General features: G+C 44.9%; 1 protein-coding gene across 1 annotated transcript; it reads right to left on the bottom strand.

The window, feature by feature from the left end:
• Nucleotides 1–335: 335 nt before the first annotated feature.
• On the bottom strand, nucleotides 336–14,726 carry LOC142244073 (MORN repeat-containing protein 3-like). The gene is made up of 6 exons (XM_075316265.1): nucleotides 14,638–14,726; nucleotides 11,144–11,299; nucleotides 8,677–8,834; nucleotides 8,302–8,461; nucleotides 4,083–4,264; nucleotides 336–554 (listed from the first exon to the last, which is right to left on the bottom strand). Exons 2-6 carry the CDS (start codon nucleotides 11,286–11,288, stop codon nucleotides 426–428), a joined length of 774 nt encoding a protein of 257 aa, XP_075172380.1. The 5' UTR covers nucleotides 11,289–11,299; nucleotides 14,638–14,726; the 3' UTR covers nucleotides 336–425.
• Nucleotides 14,727–16,595: the final 1,869 nt, after the last annotated feature.

Genomic DNA, 16,595 nt, shown 5'->3' with positions numbered 1-16,595 from the left:
ATTTCTCCTCAATATTAAGTAAGTACAATTAATATTAATATAAAACAATATATGTTTATTAATATTGAGCAGAATTAATTTCAGCCTATTGGTTGGGGCCTCCACACGAGTCACTGACTCTCAAATAGCCCCTCTGGAAAATTAATTGCCCACCCCTGTCCGATGTTATTTATATATGCTATTACTTCATTACTTTCCATCTTAGTTGTAGAGAAGTGGAGCAGACCATTGCAAACCTTGATGTGCTGAGATGTAACAGTCAGTGTAGAAAGTGTTATGTACAGACATGGATGGTTTTCCTTTTTATTGCAGTTATTTAAAACATTCGAGCTGTCGGTATGATTTTTCTTCTGAGTTACTTAGGCATTTTTTTTTTCTCTTTGCATAGAGGGTGTTGGTATTACTTCTACGAAAATTTATTCAGTTCACTCTCGATAACAGTGGTCCAATAGTGTGCCCATACTTTGAGCCAAAGTGATGGGGATATTCTGTCCTGTAGATGTGAGTGATCTTGTTGCTTCTTCAAGGACACTCTTGGGGTCAGCCACTTTCACCTTAAAAAAAATAATAATAATATTGGTGGCTGAAATTACAGTAGATTCTCAGTGGGCCATTCTTTATTGCATTTGTACCTTCTTTTTGTCTAGTTTTTGGTGATGTTCATTTGTTTTTTGTTTTGTTTTTTTTTAAACTTGGGCCCTCATACCACCATATACCGTATTTTTCGGACTATAAGACGCATCGGACTATAAGACGCACCTTGGTTTTAGAGGAGAAAAATAGGAAAATAAAATTTTAAGCAAAAAAATGTGGTCATGACACACTGTTATGGGGCGAGGATCTGCTGCTGACACTGTTATGGGGGTAATGTACCCAAATTCTCTACTAAGGTACCTCAGCCTGGTAATGATCCTCCTGCCTTGTATATGTACCCCATCCTGGTATATGCCCTTATCCTGCTATATACTGGCATCCTGCTATATACTGGCATCCTTCTATATACTGCCATCCTGCTATATGCCCCCATCCTGGTATATATTCCCATCCTGCTATATATTCCCATCCTGCTATATACCGCCATCCATCCTGCTATATATTCCCATTCTGCTATATATCGCCATCCATCCTGCCATATGGCCCCATCCTGCTATATACATTCATCCTGCTATATACCCCCATCCTGATAAATAACCCCATCGTGGTATGTGGTATGTATTCTGTATCACACACAAAAAAAAATAAACGTTTATACTCACCGTTCCTCGCTCCACGCAGCATTGCTTCTCCCCCTCTCTGTGGCAGCAGCGCCGCTGGAGTGTGGAGCCGTCACCAGTCACTTCCTTGCAGCATCCCGATGTCCTCCCGTCTGCAGGTCAGCTGACCTGCATGACTAGCTGCGCGCACAGCGATGACGTCATCGCTGTGCTCACCGCTCTCTACACATATCAGCTGACCGGCACAGACAGGAGGACATCGCAGTGCTGCAGGGGAACGGTGAGTATGCCGTACTGATTCACTGCACCCCGCGCTGATGATGATGCACGGGGAGCAGTGAATACAGCCGCACATGATCACTCCAGGCTGTAGTTGCCAGGGGTGATCACGCCCGGCTGTTTAATGTGCGCGCTCCCCTCCGCCCATCATCCTGCCCACCTGCAGCGCCGGCTTCAGCACTGAGAGATGATGGGCGGGATGATGGGTGTGCATATGTAATGAGCGGGCCCACGTGGTCACCGCAGGCTGCTATAGCCTGCTCGTGCCGCCGATGACCCGCTCCACCGCAGCACCCTCATTCCCTGCAACCCTATATTCATACCATTAGACGCACCCCCCACTTTCCCCCAAAAATTGGGGGGAAAAAAGTGCGTCTTATGGTCCGAAAAATACGGTAAATTGTGCGAGTGCAAACTAAGAAATACAGGTATGCACCGATCTTATTCAATGAGACAGAGAAGAATAGTATATTTTTTTTCTGATATCTAATCGGCAAGTGTAAAAATAAAAATTGCAGCTTGCTGTGATTTGACTCGGGAATCGGACTGAACGTATCCATTCAAGTCATTGAAATGACAATTCTTCAACAAAGGACACTGTTAGAGTTGAGCGGATCAGCTATAATCCGGGTCCTACGGATTCGGATCGGGTTGACGCCGCAGTCCGGATCCGTTCCGGAATCCACGGCTATGTAAATGAATGGGGAGTCGGATCCGGGACGAGAGAGAGAGATTAAAAAAAAAAACCAAAAAAAAAACGGATCCGGATCGTGCACCCCGGATCCCGGGTACTGGTCGGACTCTGATCGGAACCTCGAACCGTGCGGATCCCGATTTTTCAGATCCGGGTCCGCTCAACACTAGACACTGTAAATAGTCCTGTAATTAATTAATTGAAAAGAACAAAACAGATTGCACGCAGATGACAAGTGAGAAAAAAATCGGACCTATTTCTTTGGATGAAAATTGGACCAATTTCTTTAAACTATCATGTGACCCTAGCCTTAACCTATTTTATCTGCTTGTTTTTTGTTGTTTCTTTTTTATGTTTGTGCAAAGCTTTCTATATGTTGTTGGATAATTCATCAATTTCAACATTTCTAAAAGTTGAAAATTTCACAGAAGTGTAAAAGGCATTTCTGGGGCATCTCAGGGCATTTCTGCAAAATTTATGAACTACCGTATTTGTGACCTGTTCAAGAATTTGGTGCAACATACGCTAAGACAAAAAGTCACTTAAACTACCACCCCCCACACACACTCACACACACGCAGACACACACACACGCACACGCAGACACACGCACAAAAATAATGAATAGGGCTTTAGGGTTTTTTCTTTTTGTACTTTCCTAACGGAGTATGGCCAGCAGTTGTGTGAATAAATCCTATAGAAAATAAAGAGACCCAGTGCGGTTCTACCCATCCTTAAAGATAGGATTCAGCTTGGAGTCAGTAGGACTGCTGAGGGACAAAAGATGAACCTATAATACAGATATGGTGCGCTATGCTGCTTTCAGTTTCTTACTTTAAGGCCTCGCTTACATGAGCGTATAACTCGCACAAGTGGAATGCGAGAAAAATAATCACATTGCACGTGGGCCAATGTTATTCAAAGAGGCAGAGCAGATATGTGATTTTTTTTTCTTTTTCTCATCTGTAATCAGGTTGAGAAAATATTTGCAACATGCTGTGATTGGCAGCATATCTTGGATCTTACACACCCATATAAGTCTATGGGTGCGTGTGAAACATTGGATTGCACTGATGACATCCAAGTGCAGTGCGATATATGCACAGGCTGACAATGGAGAAGATGCAGAAATTAATCTTTCCTTCTCCTATCACTGGGTATAAAATGACAAAATAGGGACACCTATACTAGCGCTCAGACTGGGGTCCTTGTGCTGTACCCTAATCTCAGAGGTAGGCTTGATGGTAGCCCGGTCTGAGCCCTTGTGTGACAATGACTTTTATCTGAGCCCTGTTCTTACTCCCACTCTCCCACACCCTTAGGGCGGGCTGGGCACACTGTAACAAACCTCACAAATAATACAGACGGGAAAAAACAAAACACGTAGACACTGCACACAAACAAGAAATGATACGTGTACAGGAGGGAATAAGGTATAAGGAATGAAGTAAACGCACACCAGGGAAACTTCCACACTACTCAAACAGCAAACTACAGGTCACCACAAATAGGTTTGCAATAAGACTGGAATCGCAGGAGTATAAGCTGAAGCTATAATCGGCTACAAACAGGCACCTCAGGCTTAAATAGGGAGGAGACATCTGAATAGGAATTAGCAACCTGAGTCTCCAATAGCCACACACCACTCCACAGGAATTAACTCCTGCAGGACTGGAAAGGAGTAGAAAATACTCAGTCGAAGCTCAGCTAAGGCTAAACGACTAGGAGACCTCAGGTTGCCTTGTGGACTCTGCAATGTGAACAAAGTCTAATGCCGATGCAGCACCCCTCGAGTGTGGACCTGAACATTGCACGACACCTCCCTCTGTGATTGGATTCTCACAAGCGCATTGCACCGGATGCTATACCCTAGTGAGACCCCAGCCTTACATTACCTCTGGAATAGGAAGTTTTCCAGTGTCAGGAGCTTCTGTGCCGACAGTGTCCTCTAAAGTCCCACACTTAGCAATGTCCTTCATCCAATATCCGTCATAGATTCTGCCTGTGTCCATGTAGTAGAATTTCCCAGGTCCATGCTTCATTCCCTCTTTCCAGGAACCTTCATAGCGGCTGTTAGCTGTCAATATACATAAAATAAAAGGCTAGGGCCACAAAGACTTGTTTTTTTTTTACTCGGGCAAAATCTACAAGCACTACATGCAGATTTCCCATAGCTTTCACCATTGCATTTTAAAAGGTGAAATCCGAAAGAAAGATTGTCAAACAGGCTTGTGTTCCATGTGCTTCTGGCCAGGGGCGGGCAAACCATAGGTGCACAGAGATCGTAGAAGTAAGGGAGATCACTTCCATCTCCAAAGCAGCTTCGGTCACAGATGTATTATTGGACTGCGGCCCATATACTGTTCTTGTACTGGGTCTTCTGTGTCCGCTCCTGCTTCTGGCAGACTTGATATAGCAAAATCTGGTCTATATTTCTAATCCACACTGAACTACAAATAAGGCCTCATTCACATTTCATTTTTCTTCATTTACAGTTGTGTTGAAAATAATAGCAGTGTGTATGAAAACATGAGCTAAGCCCAAAATCTTCATAATAGCTGCAGTTTCCATGCATTGGGAACGTTGCACACTGTTTTCTAAATCAAAACATGCAGAGAAATGTATATAATTTTTAACTACTTTACAGAAAATATCAAAATGAGCATGGGGCTGTTCCAATAAATAGCAGTGTCTGCATTTGTCTTTATATACTCAGAATCTGTCCTCTTTTTATTTAGGATTTAGCATTCCTGTGAATCACTCACCTAATATTTAGTTGTATGACCACAGTTTTTTGGAATGGCTTTACATCTACAGTATGTTGCATAGAGTCACCCAGCTTCTGGCTCCTGTCACCTGTTATTCCAGGCCAGGATGCTTTGACTACAGCCAACAATGTATTTGCATTTGTCCGCTTTGCCTCAGAAACGGCATTTCTTATGTCACCCGACAAGTGTTCTATTGGATTAAGGTCCGGAGATTGGGCTGGCCACTCCATAACCTCAATTTTGTGGGGCACCGAGATTTTGCTTGTTTACTGGTGCGTTTAGGGTTATTGTCTTGTTGCAACACCCATTCCAAGGCCATTTCCTCTTCAGCATAAGGCAGCATGACCTCTTCAATTATTTTGATATATGCAAACTGGTCCATGATCCCTGGTTTGTGGTAAATAGGCCCACCACCATAGCAAGTGAAACATGCCCATATAATGCTTGCACCACCATGCATCACTGTCTTCAGAGTGTCCTGTGACTTACATTCAGAGTTTGGGGGTCGTTTGACGAACTCTCTGTGTGCTGCTCACGTGCCAGCAGCCGAGCTGCTCTGATCCGGATCCGCAGTGGCTCGAGGGGTCTTCGGACCCGGGGGTCGTGCGGACACTCAAATAAAAAGGGGTGTAATATGTACAGGGAGTTGTTGTAGATATTTCGTGATGCCACCCACAGTGTGTGGTAAGATGAAGTACCACCGCTGCTGTTGGGGAGCACCCGAGGGCGATGGAATGGCAGCTGAATGTTAACCCCTCCGTGGGTAGTGGTGGATGCCCCGGGGCTTAGTGTCCATATCACGGGAGGTGATGGCAGTTGGTGGTGATGCACCGGACCAGGGGGCGTTGGTGTACTCACGATTGAATAAATTCACACGAGTCTGCTGGTAAACGAAGGTGTCAGTGGCCGGCTGCCGCTTCAGGGTGTATACGGTTCCCACACCTGGCTGGTGTACCAATGTCCCTTCCTCTGACACTCTGTATTTTCCTTTTATTTTAGAGGACCTCGTATGGAACGGGGAAGTCCACTCCCGGTTTGTTTTTGGTTGGGAGATGTGCCCGTGAAAACTGACCCTTGGGATCTCAGTGGGTTGTTGCGGATACCCTATCCCCCACGGTGGGCTGCCGTTTTGCTCTATCTGGGCTAACACTCTGGAACAACGTCTGGAATCTTGCTCCCGGCCTGGTTAATTAGAGAAGGGGCTTGCAACCGTCTTCTAACTAGGGTCCAGCTACCCCGCCTGTGCACGGTTCTGGACCGGATCTCCGCTGTTGGTAGCGGCGGGCTCCAACCCTGTCCCAGTCCACTCTGGATTTTCCGCGACAGGACTCCCGTTGCTTTTGGACATGGTCCACTGCTTGCCACGTAGCCAGTAAACCAGGGCCACTACCCTGACTACCCTTCACTAGGCTAAGCCTTGACCTCCACTCTACTCGTCTGACTCAGACTTAGACTTGCACTAGACTCTGACTTGACTTCAACTTGAACTAACTGTTCCCCTCCCCCGGAACCTCAAGACCCCTAGGTGGGTGCCCCCAATCCGCCTGGTCCCGCCCACTGGTGTGTCCTTCCTACCCTGAGGGGGGTGGCTAGGGTTTTGTGGCTGATGAAACCCAGTGTGGGATGGTGTTGTGTGAGGGTGTATGTTCTTCTTTGACCACCTAGCGGTGTCAGGGCGTCACATTTGCAGTTTGTGGACCCAAAAAGAACAATTTTGCTTTCAGCAATCTACAAAACGTTTCTCCATTCTCTTTAGGCCAATTGATGTATTTTTTGGCAAATTGTATCCGCTTCAGTATATGTCTTTTTTTTTTTAACAGTGGGACTTTGCGGGGACTTCTTGCTAATAGCTTAGCTTCACACAGGCGTCTTCTAACTATCACAGTACTCACAGGTAACTTGATACTATCTTTGATCATCCTGGAGCTGAGCATTGGCTGAGCCTTTGCCATTCTGGCTATTCTTCCATTCATGGTCGTATTCCGGTTTCTTCCATGTCTGTTTTTGCTTTCCATTTTAAAACATTGGAGATCATTTTAGCTAAATAACCGATCATTGTCTGCACTTTTTTATATGTTTTAACCTCTCTAATCAACTTTTTACTCAAAGTACACTGTTTTTCTGAACAATGTCTCGAACGACCCATACTTCTCAGGCTTTCGAGCTGAAATGCATGTACACATGTACCAGCTTCACTCTTAAATAAGGGCCACTAGATTTACACCGGTTTCTTCGCAGAATGACTGACCGCGCTAATATAACTCCACACTGCTATTATTTTGAGCACCCCCTTTTTCCATTAATTATTCAAACACAGACTCAAAATCCTGCAGATAATGAATGCGGTTTTCTAAGCATCTACTGCACCAACTGGTGAATTGTTTGAAGTGTGGTAATATAATTTATACCAAAAACAGTGACTAATCTGGTTAGTCATATTGAACTGCTATTATTTTGAACACTAGTGTATCAGACAGTGTTTCAGTGCATTTCGTCAGTATCATCTGGTTTTCATCAGTGTCCTATACAATTTTCATCAGTTTTTCTCTTATCAGTTAGTAAGAAATTGGACTCCGTTTCCTGTGTGTCGAGTGGGCCCGGCTCATGGACTTGCTCTATACATGCAGAACTTTATCACAGACGTACATTTATTTCCATATGCGCCCCGGGGTTAATAGTGCAAAGTGGGACATTATCCTCTCTATTCAAAGCTGATGTGTTAGGAGCAGTGTCAGACTGGGGCGGCAGGGGCCCACCAGTAACAGTGACTCTGGGGGCCCACTGATCAACTACATGCATATATTACATTCACAAATTTTTCTATGATTCTATATAATATTATACCGGGTAGTTTGTAAAATTAATGAGGAGATGCTTCGTTTTGCTCTACATAGTGAAACAAGTGTATTGTGCCAACTACTAATCATGTTGGGAGGATAGGTGACATACTACTGCCAATGGGCCCACTGGAGGATTCTCCGCTTCTCCTGTGGGCCAGTCCCAGCCTGGTCAGGAGAGAAAGAATGAAAAAAAAAATTGTAATTGCTATGTTTAGATGCATCGTCCTTATTGACCACTGCATTTGAGGGGTTAAGTGGCTGAAATCTGAGGTATCTCTCTGATCTCTGTTGTTGTTTTTGAAGGTCGACTGTCATTCAGTGAAGAACGCTTCTGGTAGATGGTGCAGTGTCCCAGCGATTGATCATACAGAGACACAAGTGTTAGTGATGATAACCTGGGTTTCTGTCCAGCAGGGCTGGGGCCACAATTAGCACCAATCTTCTAAAATCACAATTACTTTCTTTCTAGCAAACTGTAATAATGCCAGCACATTAATATGCATTGCCTGAGAAAAGTATCCCTTGTCCGCAGTACTTGTCTTTCTGCCATTCTCCTTCATACATGTCGCCATTGGCATATATCATCTTTCCCCATCCGCTCCGGTGACCGCACTCCCAGCCTCCTTCATAGTATTCACCCTCTGAGCAGTAGTAAGTCCCAAATCCCTGCAAAGAGACGAAATTGACATTCAGTGATATTTGCATGTCACAGATAGGGAAGCCTCTGTGTCCTGTAGTTATGTTCATATACTCTCTTGTATTCTGCTCTCATGCTGACATCAGATCTAAATATGGCCGCCATCCTGGACTGATCCTATCGGCTCATCATACTACAGCAGCGGCCTGTACTGTATCTGATAGGACATAAAGTAGCAACTCACGTGTTTCTTGTCATTAGACCAGTTGCCAGCATAAACCCTGATGTATTCTCCAGTACTGGCGGATTTAACAGAGTACGTGCCGTATCCACACCTCTTCCCACAAATCCAGTCTCCTTGATAGATGGCATTGACTTGTTTATAGATACATGCGCCTTTGCCTGAAATGGCAGTTAAAAGACAAAATTAATGCAAAGAATAAATCCGAAGAAAAGAGAAAACACTCATCATATAATGCACAGGATATCTTTTTCAGGCAGTTTCCTACTGAAAAAGCTCTGCGAAACTGCTATAGAAAATGAACATAATGCGTGCGTATGTTCATACTATTGTTACTACTAACTGTTTCAGGGTTCGGAAACCGTGAAGCGGGTAAAATAAATAGCATTTTCAGGGTGACCATTAATCCCTCAGGTCCTTTGCTCCCTGCACTCTAGCAGCCAGACAACAGGTATATTTTTACAGTTGGATTTTAGCTACTGCAGAGTCCTCTAGTGGCTAACACTGTGTATTGTTTTTTTTTTTTGATTTTTTTTTTATTGCATTTGTTTTCGGTCTCATTAATTGAGAGATATAGTATCTCCCCACATTTATTTCTTTTTTCTTTTTCATACCACGTGTATTTCTGCGTCTCTTTTGCTTTGTATATGTGACCAATTTTCCTGTGGAGGGATTAATTTCATTGTGTCTATCCCCTTCTCTTTTATCTGTTTTTATCATTTTTTTTTTAATTCAAATAAAGATTATTTTTATCTTTGCTTAAAACTCATTATGTATAGGTTTTCAATTATGGTAATTTTAGACTTTGATAAATTAGATTTTTATTGACTTGGAAATACCACATATATGTATATTTAAAGGGTTTTTTTAATATGAGAAAATGGGGGTGACAAACGTTTTCGATTTTATTTTTCCTTTATTTTTTTTTCCTTTTATCTTTTAGTTCTCCTTGGAGACCTGAAGCTACAATTTGCGATAGCTTGTACTATATACCACAATTTCACACAAGTGATGGGGCGAACATCGCTTCCAAATCGTTTAATTTGTACACCACAGTTTCAAGCACGGTCTGTTTCCACTGGGTTGCCTCCATTCCTACTGTTCCTGTGAGTGCCAATGCAACACAGTCCACCTCAACAGTAGAGTTCATGAAAGTCATTTCTCTTTCTACTGCTCCATGTCTGTTTTTATCGTAAATCGGGGGGTAAGAGTGTTTTGTCACTATGTTGGAGCAGCGACTATGCTCTTCAGACATTTGGGAGAGATTCCATCAGGGTAAGCCGACTAGAGTCACACGTCAGTTGGGATTAACCTGTTACCTTGACGGTTAATGCCCTGGTCACTAGAGTCCTGTCCTCCAGCTCCTTCAGTCTGGGGCCACTCCATTCAAGGGTCGGAGTCTAGCCTTACTGTTGTTGCCTCTCGCTGTCCCAGCCAAGACTTGAGGATCACGCTATCTCCATTCTGGTCTCTTTCCTCCGTCTGCAACAAGTCACCCACTGCATACGGCCTCGACAGACAATATGTCCTTTTCTGTTACTTACTGGGTCTGCACTAACTTCTTAGAAGGAACTGTTTCTTTCCCTATCAACTAATCCCTCCCATTGTGGGCTAATACCAACACTTAAGGGTTATTGCCATTTCCAAGATACTATCCCAATATGTAGTAGGTGTAATTATAGTAATATTAGCAAATACCTCTAATTAGAAATGTAGTATAGTTCTTCTGATTCATTATGTCGCTTACCTCATGTTCAGGGCATTGCAGGACCTTCGGTATCCATGGTTACGACCACTGATATAGTCACAGTTAGTTAGTTAATCGTAGTCATAACCATGGATGCCTAAGGTAAATGTGGGCAAATATGGTTGCTTGAATCTATTAAGCGGGCTTTACACGCTATAACATATCTAATGATGTGTTGGCGGGGTCACGTCGTAAGTGACGCACATCCGGAATCGTTAGTGACGTAGTTGCGTGTGACAGGTACGTGCGATTGCGATTGAACGTAAAACCGTTCATCGCATACACGTCGTTCATTTGCTAAAAATTGTATGTCGGGTTGTTCAATGTTCCCGAGGTAGCACACATCACAGTGTGTGACACCCCGGGAACGATGAACAGATCTTACCTGCCTCCCGCCTGAAATGCGGAAGGAAGGAGGTGGGCGGGATGTTTACGTCACGCTCATCTCCGCCCCTCCGCTTCTATTGGCCGGCTGCCATATGACGCCGAACGTCCCTCCCACTCCAGGAAGTGGATATTCGCCGTCCACATCGAGGTCGTATGGAAGGGTAAGTACGTGTGACGGCAAATAATCGTTTGTGCGACACTGTCAACAAATTGAACGTGCCGCACATACGATGGAGGCGTGTCACATCGCATACGATATCGTATGCTTAATTGTAAGGTGTAAAGCAGGCTTTAGTCCATCATTCACTAATATGTGAATGAGATATCCAGCCTTACCATGCTTTAGGTTATCCATCCATTCCCCCGTGTACTCGTCTCCATTGACACTGTACACAGTGCTTCGTAGTCCTGACTTTTGAGCTCTTCTATCCCAGTCCCTCCATAGGGCTTCAATTCTCCTGAAAGTCTTTCGAAGCGGCATGTCAGCAGGTGCTGGAATCAGACACAACATCTTTATCTACAGATTTCTCTGTGAGAATTGAATATTCCATTCCTCTTTGTTCCCTATCCAATTTATTTATCACTACAAATGATATGACAATCTCCCCTGTATGCGAAATCCGCTGCCTCGGAGTAACCCTTAACTCTGCCCTATCCTTGACACCACCCAGCCAAGCCCTTACTTCATAAGCAAGCATTGTTGACCTTAGGGAGATCAACATATCCACTGCGGAGACACCATCACGTGTTTCTCAACGCAGTGATTCTAGAGCAATGCCTCCTGGGTAATATGCAAATAAGAAAGCCGCGGAGACACCATCACGTGTTTCTCAACGCTGCCAGAAAACTAGCCAGGTCTTTCACCGGGAAGGAACAACCACGGGAAGGGCAGTCAGTAATTACCCCGAAACGGCTGTCTGTGGATGGATACCATGTTTGGCATAGGTGGTCTCCTTGACTGGAGACTGCCCTTCCCGTGGTTGTTCCTTCCCAGTGAAAGACCTGGCTAGTTTTCTGGCAGCGTTGAGAAACACGTGATGGTGTCTCCACGGCTTTCTTATAAGCCCTTACTTCATTCTGCCGCCTCAAAATAAATAAGAATGTTAAAAATTTGCTTAATTTCAACAACCTTCAACTTTTATTGCTCTGATTGCTAATATAATGTATTTCTATGCAGCAGCAGTGCAATACATTATACTTGTCAGTGCTGCACAAGCCTCTGAGATTGTGCTCATGGCAGGATCTCAGAGGCTTGCCATAGCTGGATGACCTGGAGGTGGTCATGAAGACCTTAGGTTGTCATGACAATGATCAGGCCCCCGTGATCATGTCGCAGGAGCCCCGATTGGTTGGGAGAGGAGGGAGCACACACCCTCTCCAAGCCCCTAAATGTTGTGATTGCTATAGATCACAGCATTTAGGGAGTTAAGCAACCAAGGTCAGTGATGGTACCATTCCTTGCTGTGAGAGCTGAGTCTCAGCTGTAATATAAGCTGATGTCTGGGAGCAATCGTCCGGCCACAACTCCTGTGCCCCGTAAGATCACCATGATGTATCCATATATCATAGGTCGGGAACCTCTTCCCAACCATGATGTATGGGTACATCATAGGTAATGAAGGGGTTAACTGTCTAGGTGCCGGGTTAACCTTAACTGACATGTGAACATAGTCAGCTGATGGAGTGGTTTCCTGATAGACATTCGGGGGTGCAAAACTTTACTCCAATCATTATTGGACCCCTGAAGAGACTGGATGTGGGACTGCAAGAAAGGTGTACACTGTAAAGGCCCTGTCACACACAGCGACGTATCTAATGATATATCGCCAAGGTCACGGATTCCGTAACGCACATTCGGCATCGTTAGCGATGCCGTTGCGTGTGACAGCAAGGAACGACCATTAACGATGGAAAATACTCACCTTATCGTCCATCGTTGACACGTCGTTCCTTTTTAAAAAAAATCGTTGATTGTGGAGGACGCAGGTTGTTCATCGTTCCACAACAACAACAACAACAGCTTACCTGCGGCCGCCGGCAATGCGGAAGGAAGGAGGTGGGCGGGATGTTACGTCCCGCTCATCTCCGCCCCTTCTCTTCTATTGGGCGGCCGCTTAGTGACGCCGCTGTGACGCCGCACAAACCTCCTCCTTAGAAAGGAGGCGGTTCGCCGGCAACAGCGACGTCGCTAGGCAGGTAAGTCTGTGTGACGGCTCCAAACGATTTTGTGCGCCACAGGCAGCGATTTGCCCGTGACGCACAAACGACGGGGGCGGGTGATTTCACCAGCGATATCGCTGCGTGTAACACCCCCATAACTCTGGCCTGGGTTGCACTGGGACTCACCAGCAGAATTTGATAGAACACAACCCAGAGGGAAGTTGTACTGTGCCTGATAACGTGCTGGAAGATGTGTCACACGGAGATTTTCAGAAACTTCACCGACTGTCATGGCGGCGTTGGGATCTGTTCAGGCTACTGATTCTGACACTCTGCCTGATAACTTCTATGCGGTCTTTAATCCGTGCAGGCTGACTCTGGCATCAACCAACAGATTGGTAGTTCATAGGCAGTCTAGCAAGAGTTAAGGCCCCGTTACATGCTACGATTTATCTGACGATCTCAGTAGCAATGTGACACGCCCAGATCGTAGTTACGATTTGCCGAGATCGCACATAGGTCGTTTAGTAGCGGTCACACGTACACATCTCACAAACAACGCAACATCATTCAGCAATATATTGTTTGACCAAGGCGGTCGTGTGGATGTTATTCGTCGTTTGCAGGGGGTCAAACGTACCAATATGTCTGCTGCGTACCAAACGACGAACAATATTTTGAAACTGAATGACGTATCAATGATCAACGATTTTCAACCTATTTGCGATCGTTCAGAGTCGCACGTAGGTGTCACACGCAACGATGTCGCTAACGATGACGGAAGTGCGTCACAGAAACTGTGACCCCGATGACATATCGTTAAATAAATCGTAACGTGTAACGGGGCCTTTAATCTCTCCTGGTCTGTTTGTGAGTCATCTTTGGTCACATGTGGAGGAACCAATCACATCTACTCTCCTCCTTTGTATGCTGGCTGGACATTTCCATTAGTGCCAGCTATTGTTTGTCTTAGTTGGTCTGGGTAGGTGTGGTGACACACTATCTGGTGTGATACATGTTGCTGTGTGCGATTGTGGAGTTTACCCTTGTGTCCTTTTTGTTGCTACCTTCCTGCTCTTATTTTTCTCCTGAGTCTCTCTTTGTCCATTCCTGTGTATGAAATGTGTCAGAGTTTTGATGTACTCTTGTCTATCCTTATCTGTTTATCATCACACTCCTGCCCTGTCCCTCCCTAGACGGGGGGAGTATTAGAATAGTAATTATCACGGGAATAGAAAGGCATGGGACTCTGGCATCTTCACCATTAGGAGTAATGTGGAGGTGGGGGATATCCTAGAGTCCCCTAGCATAAGGGACAGCATAGGAGCCCCCTGTCCCTCGCTTTCCCAAACTAACATTGTGACAATATGTGTCTGCTATCCTGCTATCTGGAATGTGAGGTTGTGAATAAAACTGAACTGTCCAGTAAAGAGTTCTGGTTTAAAGTGAAATTTGGCTCCTTGTGCATGCGTCATCATCCGGTCCTGGCCAGCTGACAACAGCGGCAGTATGAGGCCTACCCGGGTTCCCAGACTGCATGGCAAACGTCTACACACCCAGCCAGGGCTAGGTATTTCTTGTAGTGTGCCATGGAGTCCGGAGTCAGTCCCTCACCCATGACTACCGCTCCTCGCCACTCTAGTTACCAAGAAAGGGTAAAATATTTTTACCTAATAGGTCACATCCAATCCAAGCGTCCCTAGTCACATATACAGTGAGTATGAGGAGTCACTCTGTCGACTAAAAAAGAGGATGATTTATGAAATGGTCTAAAAAAACGGACATTGTTGTCCAGAGCAACCAATCACAGCACAGTTTTTATTTCTAATAGTGCTTTTGAAATATGAAAGCTGTGCTGTGATTGGTTACTATAAGCAACCAATGACCGATAGGCAAGTTTATAAATCGTCTCCATTGTGTGCATGGAGAAGTTCATGATTCATTGAGGATGAGGATCGGATATAATGACATTTTGAAATAATAAAGGCGAAATGGGGAAATTTAAAGAGCAAAGTGGACTAGTTTGCCACAAATGAGGCTTTCTATAGTTTTACTCCTGTGTTGGTTTTTTTTTTCAGAGGCTGTCTCTTGAAAATGATAACTCAAATTTGAAAGATTGTCATGGATCATGTCTCTATTTTCTCTCACATTAGTCACAATCAGTAATTATCAGTATTGAACTCTGCCAGTGCTAAGCATTTAGAATTAAAAGCAGTGACATCACCACTGTTACTTATGATGTCATCAAGTTACTATAGTCACACTCGCTGCCACACCAAACTATTTCTAGTTGTTTTGAAGGTAGGTCCAGCAATACCTATACACATGGCCAGCTTCTTCCTCCATTATTGAGGAATTGGTGTTTGAATTTATATGCAAATGAGGCTGAAGACCTATTTGTAGATCTGAAACCTCCATCACTCCAGCTCTATTTCCGATCCAGCGCCGACCTCCTGCTGCTTGGTTGACTGCTCCTTGCCCCTGAGGTCACACAGCATAGAGGCTGTCAGTCAAGCATGAGGCGGCGCTTTGAGGGGAATAAAACTGGATCGACAGAGACTTCAGATCTACAAATAGCTCTTTAGCCATATTTGCATATAAGTTGGAACACTGTTTTCTCAATAATGAGAAAAGAACTGGTCATGAAAAGATATTGCTGGACCCATCTTTGAAATAACTATAAATAGTTCTAGAATGCTGTATATAAATCCCCAACCTATCTGCATAATATAGAAAAGACCTTTTATTATATTCACCTCTTGGCTTCCGGGACGATGGGCGTTGTTGGTTTGGATCCGGCGCCTTCTGTCTTCATATGGATGACTTGTCCTACGTCATCCATATAGTGTTCTCCATTGCGTTCCTGCACACGTGCACTTTTTTGTGCCCTGCCTAGAGCAGTGTGAAGTATTGTAAAGTGCAGGTGCGAGGGAAGGTCCGATACCACCCGCTCATGCACAGGAGTGCAATGAGAGACACTGAATGGATGAAGTAGGATACGTCATCTAAATGAAGCAAGAAGAGAGAAGGCGCTGGGTTCGGACCTAATTCTATAACTTATTAATCATTAACCTTCCTGTCCACATAAAAAAATCACATTCCACTCGGACCAATATTACTCTATGGAGCAGCTTCCATGAGCGATTATTTTCTCAGCCCTAATCGGACAGAGAAAACAGTTGCAGCATGCTGCGGGTGGAATGCGATCTTGTTCCACTCGCACCCATTCAAGTCTATGGGTGCGAGTGAAACATCGCATTGCACTCGCATTACATCGGTATAACGCGAGAGCAGTACGATTCTCGCATCAGCCGGTAACGGAGGAGATAGGGAGATAAATCCCTTCCTCCCCTCAGCAGCGCCGACCTTCCCCTCCGCAGCGCCGACCCTCCCCTCTGCAACTGTGGTCTGATCGCACAATCGGACTGCAGTCGCATGACCCTCGCATGACACTCGACTCCTGCTGTGCTGCGAGCGTGTGCCGAGTGTCATGCAAGCTTGTGTCGAGTGTCATGCAAGCACTCGCAGTAATCCCCGTGTGGCCTTAGCCTTGAGCGGGCTTTACACGCAGTGATATCGGTAGCGATATCGCTAGCGAGCGTACCCGCCCCTCGTCAGTTGTGCGTCA

The sequence above is a fragment of the Anomaloglossus baeobatrachus genome, chromosome 6 (assembly GCF_048569485.1).
Source record: "Anomaloglossus baeobatrachus isolate aAnoBae1 chromosome 6, aAnoBae1.hap1, whole genome shotgun sequence".
In the NCBI taxonomy this organism is placed as follows: domain Eukaryota; kingdom Metazoa; phylum Chordata; class Amphibia; order Anura; family Aromobatidae; genus Anomaloglossus; species Anomaloglossus baeobatrachus.
This window is presented reverse-complemented; position numbering and strand designations above follow the sequence as displayed.